Source organism: Natrix helvetica, assembly GCF_964273705.1.
Source record: "Natrix helvetica genome assembly, chromosome: 9".
NCBI classification, from domain to species: domain Eukaryota; kingdom Metazoa; phylum Chordata; class Lepidosauria; order Squamata; family Natricidae; genus Natrix; species Natrix helvetica.
This window is the reverse complement of record NC_138560.1, coordinates 2,436,508-2,454,803: the sequence shown is the minus strand read 5'-3', so window position 1 is coordinate 2,454,803 and position 18,296 is coordinate 2,436,508. Positions and strand designations below refer to the sequence as shown.

Here is an 18,296-nt window from a genome sequence, read left to right as displayed (position 1 = left end):
GATGGATAGATAGATAGATGGAAGATGAAATGGATGGAAGAAAGACAGACAGAGGTAGGTAGGTAGATAGATAGATATACAGGGGGGGAGGGAGGGATATAGATAGATAAATAGATAGATAGATAGATAGATAGATAGATAGATAGATAGATAGATAGATAGATAGATAGATAGATAGATAATAGATGGATGGATAGATGGATAGATATATAGATGGATTAGGACAATAAATAATGGTTGCAAACTAATAAAGAGAGAAGCAACCTGGAATTAAGGAGAAACTTCCTAACAGTGAGGACAGAAGAAGAGACTGGACAGTCACTTATCTGAGATGATATAGCTTCTTCTACTTGAGCAGAGGGTTGGACTAGAAGACCTCCAAGGTCCCTTCCAGCTGTATTCTATTCATACATATTCATGGATGGATGGATAGATGGACGGACAGGCAGAAGACATATAGAGATAGAGATATAGTGATATAGATATACACACAGCCCGTTCAAGGGAAAGGTGCATCCCCTCCAAGTTGCATCAGCTGCTCAGTGTTTTGCTTTCACTGAAAAAACAGGGCCCGGAAGCATCTTCTGGAGGCCTTCCTTCAAATTGCTCTCCTGCCCTCATCCAAACACTCGGGGTGGGGGGGTGGGGGGGTGGGGGGGTGGGGGGGTCCCCAATCTTCCTCCCACAACTCATTTGCATCCCCTTTCCAGATCCTGCTGCCCCTCATCAACCAGTACTTCACCAACCACTGCCTCTACTTCCTGTCCACCCCGGCCAAGGTCCTGGGCAGCGGAGGCCACGCCTCCAACAAGGAGAAAGAGATGATAACCAGGTGAGTGTCAGAGAAACAGAAGTGGCATTCTACCCGTTCGGACCAGTTCGCCCGAACTGGTAGTGGCCCCGCCCACCCTCCCCGGCTCTATGGAATCCCATTTAGGCTCTTTTGTAACAAAAAGCGCATGCGTGGAGGTGCTCACATTTGCGAACCGGTAGGGGAGGTAAGTAAATGCCCCCCCCTGCAGACAACCCCAGCAGCGGCTGGGCGTTATGCGTGGGTGAGCATGGAACCCTTAAAAGAGACGCTTCCTCTGCCATCTTTTCTTGTCGGATGCTTGTCGGGAGGGATCTCTTTTCATTCTCTGTCCTGCTTTTCTTTCCCTTTTCTTTTCTTTCAGCCTTTTCTGCAAATTGGCAGCCCTGGTCAGGCACCGGGTGTCACTCTTTGGTAAGCCTCCCTCTCTGCTTCCTGGGGCTAGGGAGGTGCTCAGCCCACCTGCTCCATCCCCTTCTGCCTGTCACTGGTTGAAGGGTGGGAGTGGGGGGGGCTAAACCCCGCTTGCCCTGCTCTCCCTTCTGCATCTTGACTTTCCTGACGCTACGTCAGCTCTATATTTCCAAGCCAGATTCTTTGCTGGCCCTGTTTTCTCCTGTCCGATCTCCGCATCCTTTTCAACCAGGTGTCTTAACCTACCTGTTGCATCCTCTTCCTCCAGGTACCGATGCTGCTGCTGTGGTTAATTGCCTTCACATCCTGGCTCGGTCCTTGGATGCCAGGTGAGCAATCTTCCTCCGTCATCCATCCATCCATCCATCCACCCACAAGTCCACAAGTCTTTAAGTTCCCAAGTTTGGACACCCCTGATCTAGGCGCTGACTATTTTTTTTTTCCCTACCTACAGGACGGTCATGAAATCGGGCCCTGAAATTGTCAAGGCGGGGCTGCGCTCTTTCTTCGAAAGTGCCTCCGATGACATTGAGAAGATGGTGGAGAACCTCAAGCTTGGCAAAGTCTCCCAATCCCGCACTCAGGTCAAGGGCGTGGGGCAGAACATCACCTACACCACCGTGGCCCTCCTGCCCGTCCTCACCTCCCTCTTCGAACACATCGCCCAGCACCAGTTTGGGGACGATGTCATGTGTGAGTATGGCAGGAGGAGGGAGGGTGGGCTGAGCAGGCTCTGAAGCTAAGAGGGTGTGAGAATGCTGCGCATCTACTCCAGGGGTAGTAGAAACGGTCTGGAGGAAGCCGGGTCTAAAGTCCAAAAGGACTATCCTTTGGGAGAAGGATTTGGGGGAGCGAGAACATGGGGGCTTCTTGTTCTGACCGAGGATTCCCAAATGTCAGCGTTCCAAATATCATGCGTTAATTTTGGTGGCCAAAGCCAAGAGCATGAAACTAACTCCTTGTCCCCACAAAAACCCCTTTTATTAATTGACTGTGAATTCTGCTCATTCACACCCAGCAAAGTCTTTCAAGGGAGGATTTGCAGTCACAGACCTTCTCTGGCTTGGAGAGCTGCCAGGCCGATCTCTGCAGAGCTTGGCCAGGAGTCTCGGAGAGTCACGAACCAATTAAGCGAACTAATTGTCTCCTGCAAACTCCACTCCCCTTTCGCTCCTCTTTTATTTCCTCTGGGAGGGGCCATTCATCGTCCACCGGTGGCCTTCCTCCCAAGTCGACCCCTGTTCTTTAGCTGTTCCCTTCGTCTGGCAGCTCTGCGCATGCGCACACTGGGAACAGGCTCCAGCTGTTCTTCTGCCCCACTGATCTCCAACTCCGAAGGCAGCTGATAACTGTCAGACGGCCTTGGCCCCGTCTCTGCCTCCAACGCAGAGCCCTCATCCGAGCCTTCCCCAGACTCCAGGACTGGCCCATCTTCCTCCCCAACCTCCTCACTATCCAAATCTGCTGCCAGCTCCGCTAGCCACTGGCGGGCCATAACACATCAAAAGAGAGGGATGGAGAAGTTGCTTGGCTGCCATTGTTCAATCTTTCTCTCTCTTTCTCTTTTGTGCCCTTCAGTGGATGATGTCCAGGTCTCCTGCTACCGAACTCTGAGTAGTATCTACTCCCTGGGAACAACCAAAAATCCGTATGTGGAGAGGTGAGCATGAGGACAAGGTTGGGTTCAGCAGGAAGGATGTAGATCAGTGGTGAAATCTAATTTTTTTTGCCACCGATTCTGTGGGCGTGGCTTGGTGGTGGTTGGGTCATGTGACTGGGTGGGGGTGGCCAGCTTTTTTTTTTTTACTTTATAAAGCATTTTTTTCTTGCCGGTTGGGCCGAATAGGCAGGAAAAAAAATGCTTTAAAAAATTGGGGGGGGGGGGGGGAAGGTTCCAACGATCATGTGGCTCACAGCTGATCCGAGTGATCATCGGAAGCTTTTTTTTCTTAGCTTTTTAAAAGCATTGTTTTCCTGCCTATTCGCCCAAATCGGCAGGATTTGGGACAATCGTCCCTACCGGTTCAGCCGAGCCAGGAGGATTTCACCCCTGATAAAGATCCTTTGTGGTGAAATGGAGCCAAGAGGTTGGGGAATGGCCAGCTAGGCTGGAAGGAGGCATGAAGTGGGGGCCTAGCTTGGAATCATTGCAAATTACGGCTTTGTCCCTTGTCCCTCTCTGCAGACAGAGGCCCCAACTTGGAGAATGCTTGGCACGGCTGGCAGCGGCGATGCCCGTGGCTTTCCTGGAGCCGCATATCAACGAATACAACCCTTGTTCTGTTTATACCACCAAGTCCCCGAGAGAGAGAGCCAGTGAGTGTGACGGAAGGAGGCAGGCGGGACTGCAGTCGTCTTTGGCTTAGACATTTCAATGAGCAAGGGGTTAATGTCCATCTAGATTTCTGATCCAATTGCGGTCATAGGTTGAGGCACGCCTGTAAGCATTGCAATCTCACTTTTCTTTGCTTTCTGACCTGTTGACCCAAGTGATCGGGATCTAATGGCAGCATCCCAAGTAGTGCACCCAAGGAAAAGAGAACTCCAAGGAAGGTAGATTCCTCAAGGAACGATTTATTGGATACTTCACGTTGGCACAACTGGTGAAAACTGACTGAAGGTTCCCACGGTTTTCCCCTAATTAAAATGCAAAAGTTCCCCCTTTCCTCCCAATTCATCAGTCACATTGTCCAATCGAAGTGCTGGCCGGTTGCTTGGTTACTTTGCTCCTCCTTTCCGCAGTCACCTGTTGGAATGACCTTGGTTCCCTCAGGAAAACTATTTGTTTTGACCACAACTAGCTCTTTTCCCCCTCCCTGTCCCTTCTTCTCCCTTGTGGCAACCATGAACCCTCAAAAAAGGCCTCGGCCAGGTTCACTTCAGGATTGACATCTGGAGACATTTCAGAAAAGACTTTGTTTCTGAGTTTAGCTCTCCCCTCCCCCACAGATGTCCAGAAATTTAAACATGCTTGTCTTCCATCCTAGTCTTAGGCCTACCGAACTGTGTGGAGGAGATGTGTCCAGATATTCCAGTCCTGGAGAAGCTGATGAAGGACATCAACGGGCTGGCGGAGTCGGGGGCTCGCTATACCGAAATGCCCCACGTAATCGAGGTCACCTTACCGATGCTTTGCAATTACCTGCCCCGTTGGTGGGAGAGAGGTCCGGAGACCAACGCGCAGGGTCCTTGGTGCACGGAAGTGACCTCTGACCAGCTCAACACCTTGCTGGGAAACATCCTGAAGATCATCGTCAGCAACCTGGGCATAGACGAAGCATCTTGGATGAAGCGGTTGGCAGGTACGAAGGGAGCCTGGGTGGTGGGATCGAGGCAGAGGTGGTATTCAGCAGGTTCAGGCCAGTTCTGGAGAACTGGTAGTGGAAATTTTGAGTAGTTCGGAGAACCGGTAAATACCACCTCTGGCTGGCCACGCTGCCCATCTATTCTCTGCTTCCCGAGTCCCAGCTGATCGGGAGGGAATGGGGATTTTGCAGTATCCTTCCTCTGCCACGCCCACCAAGCCACGCCCACCAAGCCATGCCACACCCACCAAGCCACGCCCACAGAGCCGGTAGTAAAAAAAATGGAATCCCACTACTGGATTTAGGCGTTTTTTTTCTTTACAAGTGGAACTAAATTTTGCTCCAAAGAAAAATCACATCATAAGATATAAAATTAAGCAAAGGTTGAAAGGAACCAAGAGCTGCCTGGCATGTTGTGCTGAGCCTTGGACCTGTAAAGGTGATGTTTGAAGGACATACTAGGCCATGGGTGTCCCACAACTTCTGGTGGCAAGCTGTTCCACTGGTTAATTGTCCCCCATGTTTGGAAGTTTCTCCTTAATTCCAGGTTGCTTCTCTCCTTGATAAGTTTCCCTCATCCATTGTTTCTTGTCTGGCCTTCAGGTGCTTTGGAAAATACACTGACCCTCAAATAGTGGAATACAGGTCATCTTGACTTTACGACCACAATTGAGCCCAAAATTTATGTTGCTAAGTGAGAAATTCATTGAGTGAATGCTTTGCCGCATTTTACGACTTTTCTTGCCACCGTTGTTAAGGGAATCACCGCAGATCTTAAATTAGTGACCCAGTTGTTAAGTGGATCTGGTTTCCCCACTGACTTTGGCGCATCAGAAGGGACTTACCTGGGCCAATAAGCAGCTAGAGGTTCAGCGGTTATTCCAGTCCCTCTGGAATGGTTTTGAGGGACTCTTAACTTGAAACTTGGGGAAAGGTAGTCTGCTCCCGACTGAGGAGGCTCTTCCCCCTGCGCAGTCTTTGCACAGCCCATTGTCAGCAAGGCCAAGCCCGAACTGCTCCGTTCCCATTTCATCCCCACCATGGAGAAGCTGAAGAAGCGGTCGGGGAAAGTGGTGGCGGAGGAAGAACAGCTGCGGCTGGAGGCCAAGTCCGAATCGGAAGACACGGAGCTTCTCATCCGGGATGAGTTTTCGGTGCTGTGTCGCGACCTCTACGCCCTCTACCCGTTGCTGATCCGCTACGTGGACAACAACAGGTAATAATCCACACTTGGCGAACCGAAGCCGGGAGCAGATTGCAACGTGCGAGGTAATGACAGCCTCAGGAGTTCGAGGTGGGTGTAGTTAAGAAACACAGCGCAGGGATTTCAGGAGAGAGCCCATTTGGTCTAGTGGTGAAGGCACCAGGCTAGAAAGCAAGAAACTCTTGAGTTCGAGTCCCTCCTTAGTCATGAAAGCCAGCTCAATGGCGTCCGGCTAATCACCAGGAAACAGGGAGTTCTAGTCCCGCTTTAGGCACAAAATCCGATCTGATGACTTTGGACCTATCACTAGGAGACAGTGAGTTCTAGTCCCACTTTAGGAATGAAAGCCTGTCACACACACACTCTCTCCCTCCTCTCTCTCCCTCCCTCTCTCTCTCTCTGTAGTTTTCTTGCAGATGTTTTATTACCAAACTGAATAATATCATAAATGCTAGACGGGAGGAGAGTTTGCTCACTCCACACTCACCCCCCTAGCACTGATAATGTTACCTAGTTGGGTCGTGGAATATTTGCCAGAAAACCACCAAGCGCAGAGAGCGCCAAGGATCCCCCAACCGTCCTCCACACTTCTCCTTCGCATACTCCGCTCCCTTCTAGCACTGATGATGTTCCCTAGTTGGGGAAGGAAACGTCTTTAAGAAAAGCAAAAGAGCACCAAGAACCCCTCAGTTCAACCCTGAGCTACAGTTGTTCTCTTCTGTTGATAGGCTGAGCTTCAGTGCTGAGTTTCCGCAGAGTAGATCCCATGGAGTGTGGAGCGGGGGAAAAGGAGGGGCTCACCAACCATTCCTTTTCCATCTGCAGGGCCCACTGGTTGACCGAGCCCAACTTGGACGCTGAGGAACTGTTCCGTATGATCGGGGAAATCTTTATTTATTGGTCCAAGTCCCATGTGAGTCAGCTTTGGGGGTAGAAGAGTGGCAGGCTTGTGGGTTCAATTTCCAAGTTTTCTGTTGTGGCCCGCCAGTGGCCAGTAAAGCTGGCAGCAGAATCGGACATCTGTGTTAGGTTGAAGCCCCTGTAGAAATCTTCGCCGTCTGATTCTTCTTCCTCCTGCAGAATTTTAAGCGAGAGGAGCAAAACTTCGTCGTTCAGAACGAAATCAACAACATGTCCTTCCTGACAGCCGACAGCAAAAGCAAAATGTCCAAGGTGAGAAGGTTGCCGGGGTCTCCTCCTTCGGCTGGGGAGAAGGTAGTGGGTATGTCCTCCTTAGCGGCTCTTGCCACCCTTGAAGCCACGATAGCGTCCCAGGAGGGGAAGGGTCTTTGACCCAACCGTTGCTGAGCTCCAGGTGCACAGGAAGAAACCAACATCTGGGTGATTTCATCGGAGCTGAGGTGGCTCAGGGGCTAGACTGCAGTACTACAGGCTACTTCAGCTGACTGCTAACTGCAGTTCAGCAGTTCAAATCCCACCAGGCTCAAGGTTGACTCAGCCTTCCGTCCTTCCGAGGCGGGTAAAATGAAGACACCCAGATTGTTGGGGGCAAGAGGCCGACTCTGTAAACCGCTTAGAGAGGGCTGTAAAAGCACTGTGAAGCGGTATATAAGTCTAAGGGCTATTGCTGTAGTTGGTTGGATGTTGCAATAGGAGCCCTGGTGGCGCAGTGGTTAGAATGCGGTATTGCAGGCTAACTCTGCCCACAGTCTGGAGTTCGATCCTGAGCACTGTGAAGCGGTGTATAAGTCTAAGGGCAATTGCTATTGCTTACATCCGCCAAGTTCTGGACAGACAATTCTTGCTTTGAGTCCTTCCCCTGAGTAACGGTGAGGCGGGGATGAACGCCTCTTCCTCTAACCTTCTCTTTCTCCTGTCTTGTCTCCCTTTTCTACCCATCTCCACATGTTAGTCTGAAGAAAGCCAGGTTAGCAAAAAGCACAGCTGTTCCACTGGCCCAAAGGGTCAAGGCAGCATGGAGCAACGGGGTATCTTTGCCGCAACCCTTCGCTCCCTCCCTGTTTAGAACTGGGGGGGGGGGAGGAATTGAAAAGTCAACCGGGGCCCGGGAGGAAGGGAAGGGGCTGCGGCTGCATGGACGATGACAAAAAGTGCAGTAGCTTTTTTGCAGGTCTGGCCGCAACGCATCAGACATGCGATGGGTGGCACTTTCTGCCTGTCAGTCACCCAGTTAGTGGGACTCACGCCATGTTGAAGCGGGCAGCCATGCTCTGGAGTAGTTCTGACATGCCACAGCATGTCCTCCTCCTCCTCCTCCTAACTAACCGATTTGGTCCCGGAGTCTCCAAAACCCAGTACTAAAAAAAGAAACATCTCTTAACTCCCAGCATGCCTTGGGAGTCCTTCTCCAATCCCAATCCACCTTCTTGGTCCTCTTCTTTTCCCCCTGTGCTGCCCCACAGCCCATCATCCTGCCCTGCCACTCTCCGAGGGTGGGGTGGGGAGGAAGAGGTTGCCTGTTCATGCCCCTTCGGCTGCCGACCGTGCTTGTGTGCGGTTCTGAGTTGAGGTTGGCAAGGCTGTTTTGCAAGGCTGGCTGTTAAGTGGGCAAAGATGCTGGAAGGGTGTCTTGTCATCTTGATCGATCCGAATTAATTCATTTCACTTTGATCTCTGGGGGGGCGAGGAGGAGGAAGAGGGCCTCTCCGTGCCACACCAACTCCATCCTGCCCATTTTGAAAATTTGGTCCAGGTGTCTCAGAAATCTGATTGTCAGGGTTCCAAATAGCATCCAAAATTAAATCAGAGTCCGAGGCAAAGTATGGCTCAAAGTTCCAATTTATGAAGAGAGCCCTGGAGGCTTCCCGGTTTTCCCCACCCAGTTGAAAGTTCATGATCTTGCCCCCCACACCCCACAAGTCCACCCCGTGGTCCAATCTTCCACTGCCATGCTGGCAGCTTCCACCCATCCAGTTCCGGTTAGGTGCAGAGGTGCAGAGACAAAGGATGACCTTGGGCTTCTAGAAAGAATTTTGTTATGGCTACATAGCATCTAACTCCGTACAATCCCCCCCCCCCTCTCATTTTCCCACCATAGAAAACGCATAGTAGAAAAAAAACAGAAAGTGTGGCAGGCCAAAGACCCCAAAGAAAATGTGGCTGCAGGCCTGACACCTGTTGTCTACCTTAGGGGTCCCCAACTCCTGGCCCCCATCCCTCCACTGACACCTCTGCCGGTCCACCGAGCCGGTAAGGTTGGAGATGACTGGCCTACGAAATATATACGTTCTGAATCTTCTTTCCGTTTAAAACTCTGTAGGGCAGACCTGGGCATTTTATGGCCCTCACGCCACATCGGGCCTTTTAGCTGTCTCTATCCGGTCCACATGGTTTTATTTTATTTTGAAGGCAATTGCTATCTTCTATTTTTTCCAATTTACATACGCGCGGGCATGCCTGTCTATGCACCCTCCTAGCCTCCACAACAGTCCCAATGTTTCATGTGGCCCCTTGGGAAAATGAATTGCCCACCCCTGCTGTAGGATGTGGTTAAAAAGAATCAACTCGATGGCCATTATGATGTGATCCACCCCAGTGGTGAAATTCAATTTTTTTTACTGCCGGTTCTGTGAGCGTGGCGTGGCTTACTGGACGTGGCAGAGGAAGGATACTGCAAAATCTCCATTCCCACCCAACTCTGTGCCAGCCGGAGGTGGCATTTGCCGGTTCTCCAAACTAGTCAAAATTTCCGCACCCGATTCTCTGAACTACTCAAAATGTCCACTACCGGTTCTCCAGAACTGGTCAGAACCTGCTGGATTCCACCCCTGATCCACCCTCTGCTGTGAATACATCCCATAAAAGAACAGGTGGAGCTTGGATCCCATCGTGGCAGCCGCCATCTTGACTTTTCTGCCTGCCGATACCCCTGACCTCTTGACATGAACACTTCCATCAATCCTGCTAAAATGTCCCATAATTTCCTTTGCCCAGCAACTGCCTCTATCTTGTTCATTTTAATTCCACATTCCTAGATCTGCAGCTCTCTGTCTCTCCTCCAGTTCTTCCGAATGGGTCCTCTCTACACTGGCTAACACCCCTAACCTTAACCCTTCTCATCCCCAGAAGACCCTTTTCCCTATCCAGGAATAACCTCTGCATGTGCATCTTCACTTCTGAAGTCCGGTCAAAATCCTCCTTTCTTGTCTCTGAGTTGGTGGATCAAAAAGTGAATGCATGGAATGAGATTTTGATCCACACGCTCCTGACAGACGGTCTTGGAAGCAACGGTGATCGATCCCAGATCCTTGAGTATTCGAGGCAGCCAGTCTCTGGATTGTTGCTTTTGACACCACTGGATCAGAGGTCTCCAACCTTGGCAACTTTAAGACTGGTGGACTTCAACTCCCAGAATTCCTCAGCCAGCTCCGGGAGTTGGAAGTTCACAAGTCTTAAAGTTGCCACGGTTGGAGACCCCTGCACTGGATCATAGATCTCCAACCTTGTCAACTTGAAGAGCTGTGGACTTCAACTTCAACGTGCTGGGCTGGGGAATTCTGGGAGTTGAAGTCCACAGGTCTTCAAGTGGCCAAGATTGGACATCCCTGCCCTAGATTTCTCTCCCATCTTCTCTTGAGGGAGGATCTGGTCCATCTTTCCCACCAGGTCATGGAATCCCCATGTCTGAAGCAGTGCTTGGTCATTAAAGCTTTTGCCCAGTCGAGCTGTTGGCATGCCAGGGGACAGACTGAGTGGCACAACCTCCCTTTCCCGCCAGGCTGATTTTGGCTCTTCCCTCTCCTAGTCAGGTGGCTCGGACCAGGAACGGCACAAGAAGAAACGCCGAGGGGACCGCTATTCCGTACACACGTCCCTCATCGTGGCCACACTGAAGAAGATGCTTCCCATCGGCCTGAACATGTGTTCCCCGACTGACCAAGAGCTCATCACCCTGGCCAAGATGCGCTACGCCTTGGTGAGGGGCCTGGGGTGGGGCCTGCTGAGGAAACCAGGAAGGAGGCAATGGCAAAGTCTCCAGATCTCCAACTGTTGACCAGGCTGGTTGTGATTGACTAGACATGAAGCCATGTTGGAAGGTCCACTCAACCGTGGAGCTGGAGAGCATGGAACGAGACAGATGATTGAGAGGAGCATGAAATGAGCATTCGCTTTCCTACTTGAGGAAGGATAGAAAAGATACAAAGGACAACTTTGTTACACACACACACACACACACACACGATCACAATGACCATATTCCTCCTCGGGTTCTCACTTTGATTTCAGTGATTTCTATCCTGCCATCAAAGATACAAATCAAGGAACACAAATGTTCAGAAATCACAATTGATTGTTTTATTTAAGAAGGGATGAACCTGGTGGGAACAGGTTCTTTCTGGGATTGTTTCTTGGCTTCTCTATTCATGCGAACGCTCTCCTTTTCTGCAGAAAGACACCGATGAAGAGGTGCGTGAATATCTCAACAACAACCTTCATCTTCAAGGCAAGGTGAGGACCGGGAATTGCTCCAGAAAGTGATGTTTTGGGAATTCAGGTTTTGTAGGTTTTTCCTTAAATAGACTTCCTCCCTTCCTGTCTGGATGAGTACGTGAGTTACAGAGTATAATCAAACTTTTCTTTCTTTCTTTCTTTCTTTCTTTCTTTCTTTCTTTCTTTCTTTCTTTCTTTCTTTCTTTCTTTCTTTCTTTCTCCTCCCTCCTGCCCTTCCTTCCTCTCTTCTTTCCCTCTTTCTCTCTCTCTCCTTCCTTCCTTCCCTCCCCCTTCCTTCCTTCTTTCTTTTTTTCTTTCTCCCTTTCTTTCTCTCTCTCTCCCCCCTTCCTTCCCTCGCACCCTTTCCTTCTTTCCTTCTCTCATCCTCCCTCCCTCTCTTCTTATCTTTCGGTCCTTCCTTCCGAATCCGGGCAGCTTATAAACTACTACATAACAATGACTATAATAAAACTAAGAATCTGGAAAAAACATGAACATGCCACAAGAGATTCATCACTCATTCTACCAGGATTTGGGGATACAGACTGGTTTTAAACCTCATTTAAATAGAGCTGGGGCGGGGGGGGGGGGGGGGAGGTGATGCTTCAGATGCTCTGTGAATGTCCCCATTTGCCTTGCAGTGTGATAATTCCTCCTCCATGCGCTGGCAAATGGCGCTCTACAAGGAAATGGCTGGGAAGGCCGAGGACTGCAACAATCCAGAAAAGATTGTCAAACGGGTTCAAGAAGTCTCTGCTGTGCTCTACCACCTGGAACAGGTATAGACCCACAAAGGGATTTGGCAGGTTCATAGGTCAAAGAAAAGGATGTGCTATCTACATTTCTGATGGCTGCTGAGAGCTTCCCAAATTTGAACCGCGATTCTCGGTGGCTGCCAAATTAAAAAGTCAACTTAAAATAAAAATCCAATGGCAGCAAAGAAGCACCAACAATAAATATAAGCAGAATGGCAGCCTAGGGTTAATATCAATCCCACAATAACATCCATTGCTCAGGACCCTTTAATCTCCCAGCCCTCCATGCCAGGGGACTCATGTCCCATTTTGTAAAAAGTCCTTGTTGGAAGTTTTTTTTTTAAAAAAAACTTCCTTTCTCTTTGTTTCCTTTTTTTAAAAAATCCTTTTTTTAATATCATCATCATCCTTCTAGACCAGGGGTGTCCAAACTTGGGAACTTTAAGACTTGTGGACTTCAACTCCCAGAGTCCACAAGTCTTAAAGTTCCCAAGTTTGGACACCCCTGGTCTAGACATTCATTCAATAACTACATGCTGAGAGCATATACGTCTCCAAGGCAGGGATGAAATCAACTTACCTTCGCTACTGGTTTGCAAATGTGTGTACATGCGCCACCTCCACACATGCACAAGATCTTCTATGCATGCGCAGAGCATCAAAAACGGGACGTGATGACGTCTCGGCAGTTGGGTGGAGCCTCCTGTCACCACAGCTACCGGTCCGCCCGAACCGGATAGAACCGGCTGAATTGTACCACTGCTCCAAGGCAATTCAGCGAATTTGTTAGCTGTCCAGCTAAGCATTGGTCACTGGGGAAGGCCTTGTGGATATGATAAGAGTGGAATGGGACCTAGTAACCCATCTTCTTGATGGATCCTGGAGTTTTCAGAGGGAGGAGCTTCAAAGGAGAAATATAAAGAAATGGGAAGGAAGCCACTGATCAGGAAAAGCGAGAGAGAAGTGCTGGTTTACCCTATCTTCCAACCCTGGTTTTCTTCTGCCTTCTTCTGCAGTTAGAGCACCCGTACAAATCCAAGAAAGCCGCGTGGCACAAATTGCTCTCCAAGCAACGGCGTCGTGCAGTGGTTGCGTGCTTCCGCATGACACCCCTCTATAACCTGCCCAGGTGAGTCAATACCGCTGGGGTTGGCTGGTGCGCTGATTGGAATAAGGGTCATTCCATACACAGATTCACCTCTTCCAGCCAGAATGGAACAACTGGTCTCAGACAACTGACCACCACGGTCAATTCAACAATTCAATTTAATTGTTTAAAATAATTTTAAAAGTAATTTTAATTTTTGTCATTCACATTTCATTTTCTCCCTCCTTTGGCATTGTTTCTTTAATAGCCCTAGCTTAGACTTATATACATCGCTTCACAGTGCTTTCCAGTCCTCTCTCAGCCTCTTGCCCCCAACAATCTGGGTCCTCCTTTGACCCACCTCGGAAGGATGGAAGGCTGAGTCAACCTTGAGCCGGTGAGAATCGAACTGCCAAACTGTAGGCAGCCGGCAAGCAGCAGAAGTAGCTTTCAGAACTGCGATCCTAACCACTGCGCCACAACGGCTCATGGTTAATTATTCTATTCGGCTATTTCTTCGATATTAATGTAGGTCTTTTCCTGCGATGAGTTATTCCACAGTGAGTTGGCCATGGCGAGTTGCCCTGTGGCAAGTTGGCCGAGGTAGCGCAGTGGTTAGAGTGCAGCACTGCAGGCTACTTCAGCTGACTGCTAGTGTAGTTCAGCAGTTCAAATCTCACCGGGTCAAGGTTGACTCAGCCTTCCGTCCTTCCAAGGTGGGTCAAAGGAGGGCCCAGATTGTTGGAGGCAAGAGGCTGACTCTGTAACCCGCTTAGAGATATAAACTGCTTACATACCTATACTCTGTGAAGCAGTATATAAGTCTAAGTGCTATGGCTATTGTTGTAGTTGATTGGATGTTGCACCCGGAGCCCTGGTGGGATAGTGGTTAGAATGTGGTATTGCAGGCTGACTCTGCCCACAGTCTGGAGTTCAAATCTCACCGGCTCAAGGTTGGCTCAGCCTACTATCCTTCCGAGGTGGGTCAAATGAGGACCCAGATTGTTGGGGGCAAGAGGGTGACTTTGTAAAAACCGCTTAGAGAGGGCTGTAAAAACACTAAGAAGTGTATATATAAGGGCTATCGCTATTGGCCATGGCAACTTGGCATAGACCCTTCCAGCAGTTGGGGAGGTCTGTGTTTCCCTAGCACTGCCAAAATGAGAGTCATCTGGCTGGGGTGAAGGACACAATTGACCTGTCTTCCTGCTTCTCAGGCATCGTGCTTGCAACATGTTCCTGGAGAGCTACAAGTATTCCTGGATCTTTAGTGAAGAGCATCCCTTTGAAGACAGAATGATTGACGATCTGTCTGTGAGTCTTCCTGGGGGGAAAGAACCTGAGGTCAACTGGGGGCCTGGTTTGAATTCCCATCCCCCGGTGTTTGTTTAGGGGAAATAATACTTTTCAGATCTGATTTCTAATTGCTCTTTTTCCTATTGTGGGATGTGGGATGTAGAAACCTGGGCCACAGGAAGAGGAAGAGGAAGAGGAGCAGGAAAAGAAGCCAGATCCTCTGCATCAGCTCATTCTCCATTTTAGCAGGACAGCGTTAACAGAAAAGAGGTTTGTAGTATGGTGATAAAGTCAGAGCCCGGTGTGAATTTGGGCGCAAAAAGCATGAGGTAGCTGTAACATTCTGCCCTGATGCAGGAGAAGGACAGGTGGAGCCTGAGGGTGGAGTCAAGAGAGGAATCAGCCTGGAATCATTGCATCCTCACAAGTGATCTAAGTCCTGTTGTGGCCCGCCAGTGGCCAGCGGAGCTGGCAGCAGATTCGGACAGTTAGGAGGTTGGGGAGGGACATGGGCCAGTCCTGGAGTTTAGGGAAGGCTCGGATGAGGGCTCTGTGTCGGAGGCAGAGAGGGGGCCAGGGCCGTCCGATCAGCTGCCTTCGGAGTCAGACATCAGTGGGGCAGACGAACAGCTGGAGCCTGTTCCCAGTGTGCGCATGCACAGAGTTGCCAGTCGAAGGGAACAGCTAAAGAACAGGGACCCTGACAATTGGACCAACCACTTGGTGGGTTCCGTACTGCCCTGGGGACTCTGGCCTGCTGGCAAAACCATGTCTCCATGCTTTTTTCCCCCCAATTTGTTTTTATTTTTTATTCTATTACATACCATTTTAAGTATACATTCACATTTCTTATTCTTTTTTACATTTGTCATTCTTATATATTTGTTATTTCATTTAATAGGTTATAATATACAGTTTGGGTTGCTTTATTTACCATCCCTTCCGCCTGTTGTAACACCACCTTATTTTCCCTTTCTTTTCTCCCTCCCTCCATCTCTTCTCTACTTCCTTCCTTCCTCCTCTCCTTCCCCTTCCTTCTTCCCTTACCTTTCTCCTACTCTTCCTCTTCCTCTTCCCCTTCTTACCCCCTCTCCTTCCCTTCCTTCTCTACCTTCCATCCTCCTCTCCTTACCTCTTTCTTCTTTCCCCCGTCTTCCTCTCCTTCTCTCCTCCTCTCTCCCTTTCTTTTTCTATTGTTGTAGGTGTCTCTTTCAAATCCCAGTTTATGTTTCCTTGGATTTCCGCAAACCCAAATATAATTTGGTATCATTTCTTATTCCCTTACCTTCCCTAATCTAGTCTTCATGCTTTTCGAAAGAAAAAGCATCCTCCCTAGAAGTGATAGAGGTTCTCTTAGCGTTGAGGGTGTAAAAAGTCTGCGTGGTTTGTATGGCCAGCCTTCTACCACTTGAGGTCCTTCAGGGTCGGTTGCCCTGAAACTTCCAGACTTCTTGGCCGATTTGGGGAGTTGGGAGTTCAGCCTATCTGGAGGAGGAGAGACTGATCCTGATCCTGAATGTCTTTACTTTGTTTCAGCAAACTGGATGAAGATTATCTGTACATGGCCTACGCTGACATCATGGCCAAGGTAAGCAAGAGATGGAGCATGTCGGTCTGCTTCAAAAGCTGAGTGTCTTGCTATGTTGTCCCCTCTTCTGTGGCTGAAAATGTGGCCTGTCAGCTGTTCTCCATAAATGGGCGGGGCAGGAGCCATTGGTGGGAGGGATTGGGGGGGAAAGGGGTACAACCCATTTTTGCATCTTATATATACTTTGGAATGGATCGTAGCTGGAACAGTATCACTGTCAGGGTTCCAGATAGCATCCTCAATCAAATAAGAATACGAGGCTAGAGATTCCTCAAAGTTCCAATTTATTAGCTGGCACATCTGGGAAAACTCGAATCTGAAAGGTTCCAGGTTTCCCCCCACCCAGTTAAAAGTTCAAGACCCTGCCCCAACACCCACATGTCCATCACATGGTCCAATCAGTCACTGTCACAAAGGAAGATTCCTCCCATCCACGTCAGTCCAGGTGCAGGGACAAGATGACCTTGACTCTTGGAGAAGGAATGTCGTTATGGCTACACATCTCCCCTGCTCCATACAATCCCCCCCTTCCAGTTTCCCACAGTAGAATGTGGGGCAGGCTTGAGGCCCAAAGGAAGAGGTTGCTTCCGAGCTTGACAATCAGATACAAGCAACCAAACCCACATGTGAAGGTTTCAAGTTGACTACCGTACTTTATTGTGTGCTACCTATACTACAAGAATCTCTTCAGACTGCTTGCCTTCGCTTGGGAACAAACAGATAAGGTCCCATGGAACTTAGGCGGTGTCAGATCTAAGACTTTTGCAGCTGCACAAGGACTCAAGGCTAACTCCCCGCTTGATCCCTGCTCCTTTGCCAGGCTGAGAGTTTTCCAGCAGACAGTTATAGGATCTTCATATATCTGTGTTTCTGCTCACTCCGTTTTTTCCTTTTCCTTTTTCTTTTTTTAAATCCCTGGGACTTTAGAGCTGCCACATTAATGAAGGAGAAGAAGGTGATGGGGAAGAGGAAGAAGAAGTGCCTTTTGAGGTTAGTGACTTCTCTCTTCTCAACTTCTCAGATTGGTTTTTGGACACCTTAACCTGCAGGTGGTCAAATCTTCCTTCTTGATTAGATGACCTGCGTGCTCCCAACTTGCCAAGAAGATCAAAACAGTCCAGATGTGAAAACTTAATCCTACATTTCAATACTAGGAAAATGGCAGCCTAGGGCAGTCGGTAAGCGCACTTCTGCTTACAGGTGTCCCTTCAAAACCTCGTATCATCTAGTGAACCTTCATAAAAGCAGCAGGAGAGGCCTGGGTTGGGGTCAAGCCCATCTAATCCATCATTCCATGTCCTCCTAACGGTCGAACAGATGCAGAAGGGACTTCAACCATCCTTGTCATTTTCCAGTCGCTGATGCGTCAGGGCTACTGCCAAAAATGCAGGAGGTGATAAACAGCCATCAAGATCAATAGCCTTTGAAGGCATCTCCATGAATTCATCCATTCCCCTTCTAGAATCTTCTAAATGACCATAAAGATTCAATTCTGCATTATATGAAGAGGTCTCTGCTCTTATCAATTTCCCATCTTCACGTAGAATGCTAGTTTGATCTGATTAAGGCACTAGGCTAGAAAGTGGGAGTTCTAGTCCTACTTTAGCCGTGAAAGCCAACTAGGTGACCTTGGGCTAATCACTAGGAGATGGTGAGTTCTAGTCCCACCTTAGGCATGAAAGCTGGCTGGGAAACTTAGGGCCAATCCCTTTGGAGATTGTGAATTCTAGTCTGGCCCTAGGCACAAAAGTTTGCTGGATGACTTTGGGCCAGTCACCAGGAGACGGTGAGTTCTAGTCCTGCCTTAGGCATGGAAGCTGGCAGGGTGACCAGTCACTATCTCTCTCAGGTCAACCCACCTCAGAGGATTGTTGTTGTGGGGAAAATAGGAGGGAGATGTGTTGGATATATTGTAAAAAATAATAACGGTGGGATATAAACAAGCCAACAAATGCATGTCATTTTAGCGGTTGACTTGAATTCCAATGTTGGAAGAAGTAGAGGAAAATCTAAGAAACAGAAGAAGTCTACCTTTTGGGAGCTTCTAAAATGCTGCACCTTTGCACACCACCCAGGCAGACCCCGGAACATACCTGACATGCTTTGATCTGAATTTTGGATACCAACAAAAGAAGTCTCCTTGTCTTCCTCCTTTAACCTCCTCCCTCCTGATCCTTTGTCTTCTTGCAGGAAAAGGAGATGGAGAAGCAGAAGCTTTTGTACCAACAATCCCGACTTCACAATCGCGGAGCAGCCGAGATGGTGCTGCAAATGATTAGCGCATGTAAAGGTTAGAAGCGATCCTACATTTTCCTCCCGCTTATCTCCTGTAAAGAATGGATCCCTGGATAGGTCAGGATTACTTCATCTCAAGAGAGGAAAACCTTGATTAAGTTGGGAAGAAGTAGAGCTGGGAGATTTGGG

At 49.0% G+C, this 18,296-nt stretch overlaps 1 protein-coding gene across 5 annotated transcripts in view; it reads left to right on the top strand.

Annotated features, from left to right (window-relative positions):
- RYR1 (ryanodine receptor 1) overlaps positions 1-18,296 on the top strand; it is a 125,450-nt gene that overhangs the window by 72,804 nt on the left and 34,350 nt on the right. For all 5 annotated transcript variants that reach the window (XM_081962069.1, XM_081962067.1, XM_081962068.1 and 2 more), the window contains exons 60-78: positions 711-832; positions 1,176-1,225; positions 1,494-1,554; positions 1,680-1,918; positions 2,804-2,885; positions 3,411-3,541; positions 4,213-4,527; positions 5,506-5,746; positions 6,560-6,647; positions 6,815-6,907; positions 10,461-10,631; positions 11,105-11,164; positions 11,788-11,925; positions 12,918-13,030; positions 14,206-14,302; positions 14,448-14,554; positions 15,821-15,872; positions 16,800-16,862; positions 18,063-18,162. In XM_081962069.1, the coding sequence (XP_081818195.1) occupies positions 711-832; positions 1,176-1,225; positions 1,494-1,554; positions 1,680-1,918; positions 2,804-2,885; positions 3,411-3,541; positions 4,213-4,527; positions 5,506-5,746; positions 6,560-6,647; positions 6,815-6,907; positions 10,461-10,631; positions 11,105-11,164; positions 11,788-11,925; positions 12,918-13,030; positions 14,206-14,302; positions 14,448-14,554; positions 15,821-15,872; positions 16,800-16,862; positions 18,063-18,162 (2,323 nt within the window). The remainder of the gene's footprint in view (positions 1-710; positions 833-1,175; positions 1,226-1,493; positions 1,555-1,679; positions 1,919-2,803; positions 2,886-3,410; positions 3,542-4,212; positions 4,528-5,505; positions 5,747-6,559; positions 6,648-6,814; positions 6,908-10,460; positions 10,632-11,104; positions 11,165-11,787; positions 11,926-12,917; positions 13,031-14,205; positions 14,303-14,447; positions 14,555-15,820; positions 15,873-16,799; positions 16,863-18,062; positions 18,163-18,296) is intronic.